The sequence below is a fragment of the Seriola lalandi genome, unplaced genomic scaffold, assembly GCF_002814215.2.
Source record: "Seriola lalandi dorsalis isolate HSWRI2012SDOR001 ecotype SW California unplaced genomic scaffold, Sedor1 jcf7180002054968, whole genome shotgun sequence".
NCBI lineage: Eukaryota > Metazoa > Chordata > Actinopteri > Carangiformes > Carangidae > Seriola > Seriola lalandi.
Window position 1 is genome coordinate 612,132 of NW_019525519.1, and position 8,789 is coordinate 620,920.

Genomic DNA, 8,789 nt, shown 5'->3' on the forward strand with positions numbered 1-8,789 from the left:
GGGTCAGTAACCCCACATAATGTGACAATTTCTGACAGATAGTCCATGTATGATTACCATGCTTTGTTCAGCTGAGGATTTCTTCTTTCAAGTCACAAACACGAGTTTGTGGTTGATGATCTATAATACTTACTGTGAAATTTGACTCAAATAAAATCTCACGTTACAGCTGCTTAAATCCAACTGCTGTAAACAGCTGAAGGCCTGCAGTGTCAAGAAAACCCAAGTAGTCAAACTCACATGTGGAATTGCATTAAAGGATGGGGTGATATTTTGTCATGAATACACCCACATGCACATTCAAGGAAGTTTTTGTATTAGTTTCTCCTGTTGATGTTTTCGGTGTGAGCGACATGGCGTCACATTGGCAGTTCTGTGCAAAACTGCATTCCAAAATCCAGAAGCGGTAATATGAGGCGTCAGCAGTCTGAGTAATTGAAGTGGATGCCTTCCAAAATTACTGTCTTTTTTTTAGTACAAAATTCTCTTACTGTCCCTCTGCTGTGGCTCGCGACGCTAACACTGTCAACTGAAACACAAAGAGGGAATCTTGTTCTAATTTTTCTAATTTTGGAAGTTACTCATTTGATTTGTCTGATTCAGACAGTTGAAGCTCCACATTCATCTTCTGTGGGGTTTGTCCTCCATCACTTACGCTGAATTTGCTTTAGGGATAGGTCTCTGCAGTTTTATGGACAGGGGGAACAGTTACAGCAACCTAAACCTTCCCTCTAATATGGTTTAACATCTGGATTGGTTTCAACAGGAGGCAAAAACAGATACAAGATTTCAAAATAAAGTGCTTTCTAAAGGCCATGCACTGAGGAAAAAAAAAATTGTCTGTAAGCAATGACCACGAAGGAGTGACAGGTGAAGTGGTGACATTGTTAAGCATGCTGCGTAAACGTGTTCTCTGCAGAATCTATTAGTTTGTATTCATATTCGTTCAGGTAATAGGAAACATTGTTGTAGTCTTTATTTAAATAAACTTGTCAGAGAGGTAAAAGATGAAAAACCGGACACAACAATGATGAAACCTTTTTTTTTTTTTGCGGCCGTCAGACATGAGGCCACTGAGACAGAAGCGCAATCCAGCTGACGTTTCCGTGGGAGGAGGAGTCGTCTCGAGTCTTTCAGGATCCAGCATCACTTAGAGAAATGCTCAAGCAACTCACAGTCTCCAATTCCCGAGATACCAAAGACATTTTGTTGACTGTCACCATGTTGGTCAGAATAGTCTGAACTGATTCAAGGAGTTTTGCGGATAGGCGGGTCGGGCGCACTATGAGAGTAAAAAAAACATCAATTATGAACGCAACGCATTAGTGGAAACAGACATTTTTATGGATTTCTGTTGTGGACATTTTGCATCCATAGAAAAGAAGACTTGTGGCGAGGAGACACACTTTTCACACGGACAAAACACGCGAGCTCTTCCAGACTGCTGCGGTGCGTTAATGTGACTGTTTACCTCAGCAGCCGCTTATTTTAAGCTATTCAATGGCTGAGATGAATATTAATGACATTGCATTAAACGGCGCGTTTTGGATATTTAACAGTTAACGTGTCGATAAGTACAACAACTGAACAGTCGCTTGAATTTTCCAGCTGGCTGTAGGGCAACGTGTGACTACAACAGCTGATGCCGAAGCATCATCCAAACCACAGAGAAAACTGATGAAACTTTTTCACCCAGTTTGACCCTGTGCTGCAGTAAGATCCACCAGGACAGCCTGTAAACACACAGTCGTCATACAGAAGTCAGATATGGAAATGACCAACAGGTCCCTGCATAACCCCTATCTCCTCCACGTGGAGCTCAGCCCGGTAAATGACTTTTTGGAGGAGAACGAAACGAACTCTACCGGCGGCGAGCGACACTCTTTGGGCTGCGTGCAGATCCGCATCCCCCAGGAGCTCTTCCTGGCGCTGGGGCTCATCAGCCTGGTGGAGAACATCCTGGTGATCCTGGCCATCATCAAGAACCGCAACCTGCACTCGCCCATGTACTATTTCATCTGCTGCCTGGCCGTGTCCGACATGCTCGTCAGTGTCAGCAACGTGGTGGAGACCATGTTCATGCTTCTCCACGACCACGGCCTGCTGGACTTGCACCCGGGCATGCTGCGCCACCTGGACAACGTCATCGACGTGATGATCTGCAGCTCCGTGGTGTCTTCGCTCTCCTTTCTGTGCACCATCGCTGCGGATCGCTACATCACCATCTTTTACGCGCTGCGTTATCACAGCATCATGACCACGCAGCGCGCCATCACCATCATCGTGGTGGTGTGGCTGGCCAGCATCACCTCCAGCATCCTCTTCATCGTGTACCACACAGACAACGCCGTCATCGTGTGCCTCGTGACCTTCTTCTGCACCACGCTGGTGTTTAACGCCGTGTTATATCTTCACATGTTCCTCCTGGCGCACGTGCATTCCCGGCGCATCACGGCTTTCCACAAAAGCAGGCGCCAATCCACGAGCATGAAGGGAGCGATTACCCTCACCATCCTGCTTGGGGTCTTCATTTTATGCTGGGGCCCTTTCTTCCTCCATCTCATCCTCATCCTCACCTGCCCCACCAGCCCGTTCTGCAACTGTTTCTTCCGAAACTTCAACCTTTTCCTCATCCTCATCATCTGTAACTCGCTCATCGACCCGCTCATCTACGCCTACCGGAGCCAGGAGCTGCGTAAAACTCTACAGGAGCTGGTCATGTGTTCTTGGTGCTTCGGCGTGTGACATCAAGTATATTCAAGAGAGGGCAAATCGGGTCATTAACAATGTCGACCATCTCTTCTTCCTCAGGGGCGCCGCCAGGGATTATGGGCTACATGAAAAGATATCACAATGGGCCCCGCCACCACAGAGCATGCCACCAAATGCCATGCCAACCCTGAAAATATAACACTGCGCAGACATGCATACAACATGTTGCATGGAATTCACTATTTGATTCAAAACTGATACCCTCCATAAGAAACGTGTTAAAGGCCGTCTCTTACAGTTTAAATGTAATTACAATGGTCAAACAACAGATGGAAAATTCCCTGAAAATAAACAAATTACCTAAAATAATTATAACTTAAATATACATTAAACTCTTCAATTAAAATAAATTAAAATTATTGTTTAGCATATAGAATGATATAGCAAACAAAAGCAAAAGAATAGAAGATGCAGCAGATTATTGGATCACATACCAATCAGAAAATAAGCAGCTGTAAAAGTGGAAATGGACAATGAAAAACAAAATAAAAAGGCCCGATGGTGGAGGAAATGTCAAGTGGTCATATATAATCATTATGTGGACAAAGCCGTGACTGGTGCCCGCTGTTGATGCCATTGGTTGATGCCCATGCCAGACATTGTACATAACAGACCAAGACTGTATCTCTGGTCAAGACTCCTGTCGGCTACATGTCATTGTGGATTTGCTGATTATTCCACGTGTGGCTTCAGTTTTTATTTATTATTGCATCACACCAGTCTTGGCTCAGGTTCATGCACTGTAAAACATCTGGACATTTAATCCACTAATGACTCCCTTAACTAAGAGAGACCCTTAGTTTTGAAACTCTCTGAGTTAAGGGAGTCATTAGGTCAATGTAAATTATAGTAACTGATCAGCAATTTATTTTTGTTAAGAGTCTTTTCATGTGTTTTTTCCCCCTGCAAATCAAATGGAGTTTTCTTGTATATAAAATGCTTCTTTTTGTTGGTTGAAATATGGGATTTCTCTTAATTCTGCTTTCACGAGCTATTGAGAAATCAAGAAAAGAAACTAAAAACTTGCACTGCACTTGTATCTCTGACCTGAATTTCTCACTTCATTAAATTAAAACCGAATATTACTGTGCTCATCATTGGGTTATTTCTATTTGAAATTAACCTTAACAAAAGTCTCTGCCTCAGACCTAAAGTTGGATTCATTTCTTAAGGAGCGTATGGTTAAGGTTTTAACATGCAAGGCTTTTAAGATAATGTGATGTGTTATAGAGATGTAATTACCACGTGAGGTCTAGTGGTCTATTATTTTCATATGCAACTTTTTCTCCATTTTGTGTCCATTTCCTACTGTTAAAAAAACAAAAACAAAATGAAGCATTACATGTAATGATAAAAAAGTTGAAATAACTGCTGCTAAAACACAATTTATTTTATTTAGGAATAAACAGACAAAGATCATTGATCCAAGCTGGTATAATGAAGCAGGAAATCAATGAGATATGAAAGGAAAGCTTTGTAGTAGCTTTAAATGGTGTGATGCAACTTTAAGAAAAAAAAAGGCTTATTTGGTGGCGTTGTGTGGGAATTAGGCTACTCCCCTAAAAATAAATGTCCGGATGATTGAAGGAAAAAAAAGATGCAAAATCACATGAATGGCTTTGTATGATGGTAGGCCTGAGGCCCAGGGTGTCCGAGGGTTTATGAAAGAAGGCATATCAAAGTTATATTTGTGGAAGTTTGTGAGATTCTCTGAAATGTGCAAAGAGGGACAGTTTCTTAAAGAGCTGTGGCTGAATAATATGCATTTGTAGGACATGTGATACATTGGTCCTGATATCTATGGAGAAGTTGTTGTTAAATATATTTTATTGAAAATATAAATAATTTATTTGTTGAAAAAAATCAAATATACAGAACCAGATGCCAGCCTTGACACAACCTAGAGTTAATTAACAATTTCAATGAGCTAGATGAAATTGTCCTGAAATGTACTATAGGATGTAACGCATAGATCTGGAAATCGAGAAGCTTGCAATTTTATTCTATTTTAATCTTTTACAAATTTTACTTTATTCATCCTATGATAAACTATCATATTTTTTATTTATCCTATGGATTTGTTGTAAATAGGGCAACATTTTACACTCTATTTGACCGGTTTTCCTTTAGAAAAACTGAAAAGCCATCATAAATCTGCGTTTGAGCCATGAAGTTTAAAAAAAAAAATCCTGACAGAGTGCTGGGTATAAAAGTGCTTTGCGGTGGTTTCACAGACAGCTGTTTCCAAATGAAGGGAAAGACTAACAGATCTCATGACTAGGCTGTCTACAAAGACTAAAATAAGGATTTCATTTACAAGTTATAAAACCATGCAGTGTGAAATATTCATGTTAATATTGACAACAATGTAGATTGTTGTTCACTGTAGTTCTTGCTTTTACTGCTGGGGAATATATACTGTACACAATCCCCACTGTTATCAATGAATTCAGTCCTTGATATTTTTCAGTGTAATTTTTCTATTGATTTTGAACTATAACTGACTTTACTTTTTCTTTTCTTTTTGTAATATTCCTAGTGGTATTTTTCAACACCATCACTTTATTTTATTTAGTTTTTTGGCATGGGAGTTTTTACAGAGGATTGTGAATACAGTATGGTTGTCTGGTATCTGCTATTTACAAATAATCTCTTTTAAAAGTAACAAGACGTTGCTGCTCAGTGCTGCAGTATATCCCCTAGAGTAAACCTAATTGAACACATACTGTAAAGGCTTTGGGTATAACTACAAAAACTGCGTGTGAAACTGAGTGAAAAAAGATTGTGTTGTACAGTCACTGTACTGAAGGAATATGTAATATGTGTAATCCTTGCAGTTGTTTACATGTTACATATTTGTCTCAAATAAAGGTGCCAACACAAGAAAAGCTTGTGGTAAATCAATAATAACAGCAGCATTACTATTGATCACTCCTTCAATGTACTGTATTTTCCATGATTTTACTTCTTGTTATTACATAGCATGCTGGGTTAGGAGGTTGCATGAGTTATTTGAAGACCAAATATCCAAACTACAAAAAGTTTTCATTCATGTGCACGCAAGCAAGATAAGAATGTGCAGTTCCTCTAGGAAATGTCTGTGCAGACGGCACCCTGGGATGTGTCAGGGGCGTCATATAAGGAGATAGATAAACAGGTTATCAATTTATTGCTCCTGTTCATGCTTTCAAAAGTCCCAAATTCTTTACATGTTTACAGGTAACTCCACATTATCTGTGAATAAGTCATGACAGCAGACATAAACTTAACTGCATGTCCTTGAACTTAAACATATTTACATGCAACATGAACTCTTTTTTTCTGCTTCATAGAAAAAATGTATGCAAGACAACATTTGCTCTCAACAGACAGAGGGGCCATTGATACAAAACACAAACAACAGACACATTTTTGAAATGGTCCATTTTTAAACTCATGATCAAGTTCTGTTGCTGTGCTGTAAATAACCACATACACTGCCATTTTGCACAGTTATTGCACTCCAACCTTTCTTAAACCTGTTTCTGATCTATCTATCTATCTATCTATCTATCTATCTATCTATCTATCTATCTATCTATCTATCTATCTATCTATCTATCTATCTATCTATCTATCTATCTATCGCTCTATCTCTCTATCTAAAAGGAAGGGGAATTCCAGCTGAATCAAATATAAATCTTCATCCGGCCCTCAAGGAAGAAATTAAAAATCTTAATTGTTTTCAATTATTCCCCAAAAAATTCTTGGTTTAATTTGATTCACCCACATGAGCGTCTTTGGGAATAATTAAATAAAATTTCATCTTGCCATTTTAACATCTCAAGAGTGAAATACCAAAAATTAAATCAAATGGTCACTGGATTTTTGTGGATATGTGCTCATTGATATAACTTTTTATACTTGCAAAATGGATTTTGAAATATTGCTCACTCCACATCTTGATTTAAGTTTTGTATTGGCTGTAATGGTACATTCATTTTATGACCAAATTTTGTTAATTGTATTTGAACTTTTTAGCAGAGGTGTTGTTGTTTTAGTGGATTAAGAGGGGCACGAAAAATGTGATCTATCTATCATCTATCTATCTATCTAACATCTATCTATTTATCATCTATCTATCTATCTATCTAGACAGCAATGTAGACACGTCTTGTTCCTTGATGTGCTTAATAACAAAATATTACCATAATAAATATTTAAGAATTATATATTATTTACTTAACAAATATATTACATAAGGAAGCAGACATAGACATGTCATGGGAATGCCACTTGACAGTAATTATTGGTGATTAGCCCAAAGCATGACCAAAGTGTGTATAATTTGCAGCGAGCATCGTGTTTACAGTTAGGGTTTGGACTTCTTTCTTCATTTAGCTTCACAAAGCAGCTCTGTTCATAGCAAAGACAAACCTCGACAGCTGCCATCCAAACAACAAACACACTCAAGCTATAATGATTCAGGGTTTTCCATATGGCCAGAAACCAAGGCTCTGACCCTCAAGGAAGGACACAAATAGCATATATAAACAAACTAAGATTTACTTTGATACAAATACCAAAAAGTTCTTGAGGCATAACTGTGGCCTGCCAAATAATTAAAAATACTGAATACTGAAATGAAAGGATAAAATAAAATAAGCCAAGAGTAGCAGTGGCTGTTTTTGTTATGCCCATTATCTTGTGACCAGGAAAACAAATTACGTTTTTTTTCATTTGGGCTTTCTTTTTTTTAAATCTTGAAATTTAGAGACTTAGCAATCCATTATGCCACGATCACTGTTTACCAGTCTCATTCAAGGTAACAACTGGTGCTCCTAACACTAACTTACATTGTGTGCCTTCGTTATCCACTTGTGATTTTGTTATTTTCTCCTCAATTTCTTTTTTAAATTTAAATTTAAACTTTTTATTTTTTATCTCAGCCGGGAGAAATTATGTTGAAGCCATTTTCGACATACAGTAAACTGCAGAAGCCCAGTTGCTTTTGTTTTCATGATCATGTTCATTGTAATGCATTTAACTGGTGGGTAGAAGAGGACAGGATGAACACTTAAAGGACTGCAGTGCAATAGACAAAACTCAAACAATTTAAGAAAACGCCTTCATCAAGTTGTCAACATGTGCAGTGCAAATAGTCACAACACAAGCAACTACAGAAACATGCTGCAAGTAGCACCGGCGACAACGGGAGTGTTTCCAGGGGACACAAACAAGTGATGAACCCAGCTGGAATGCGATGCGCACTTGATATTCAATGCTTTGTCAGTGCTTCAAAGAGAGATGAACTTACATTTGAGCTCTTTTTCCAAACACCACTGCAAAGTAGCAGACTTCAATAACTTCAGAAGTCACAAAGGCTTGAGTGAAAAGCGTGTCCCAGACGGGACGTTTTTCTACTTGGTTGTGTTGTGTGTGTATTTGCAGTGCATGTGTTGTCAAATTGATGAAGATGTTTTATTCATTTGCTTGTGTTTTGTCTATTTGCTTGTGTTTTGTTGAGTTACAGTGCGTTCAGCTCTCTCGGCCACCGTATAAAAGTGATACAAAATGATATTTGTAATGTGCCTGAAGTGGGTCACATGCTTCTGTCAAACAGCATTCAAATCATTGAACAGAAGATCTCTTTATTCATAAGAACGCAATGCCCTTTACACAGAATCTCTCCTGAGCAAAGGCATTTTTGTTCATTAAACATGCAGAAATTGATTCTCTGGTTCATCTTAGGCTGCACTGTGTAACTGCATATGTAGTACTTTTCGTTACTTTTTATAGGCTACCTGATGATATGGCGTGTTTCTCAGTTTGGCACTCACGAATTGATATGACAACCAGTTCACTCGACCAGGATGGCACTGACATAAAACAGGCTTAAAAAGCACGAACCATACTCTAAAGCAGATTCTGAGATGTCTGCTCCTATCTTTTCACAGAAAAAAGAATCCTCTCTTACTACCACTTTCTGCAGGTTACAAGTTCATCATTATTAATGTACACACCACCACCTTCTTACT

The 8,789-nt window shown here is 38.7% G+C and overlaps 1 protein-coding gene across 1 annotated transcript; it reads left to right on the top strand.

The window, feature by feature from the left end:
- The first annotated feature begins 1,202 nt into the window (after positions 1-1,202).
- On the top strand, positions 1,203-3,857 carry mc1r (melanocortin 1 receptor). The gene has a single exon (XM_023395708.2). It carries the CDS (start codon positions 1,768-1,770, stop codon positions 2,743-2,745), a length of 978 nt encoding a protein of 325 aa, XP_023251476.1. The 5' UTR covers positions 1,203-1,767; the 3' UTR covers positions 2,746-3,857.
- Positions 3,858-8,789: the final 4,932 nt, after the last annotated feature.

What these genes read in the sequence shown, in the direction of transcription:
- mc1r (XM_023395708.2), top strand. Translation starts at nt 1,768, where the DNA reads ATGGAAATGACCAACAGGTCCCTGCATAACCCCTATCTCCTCCACGTG.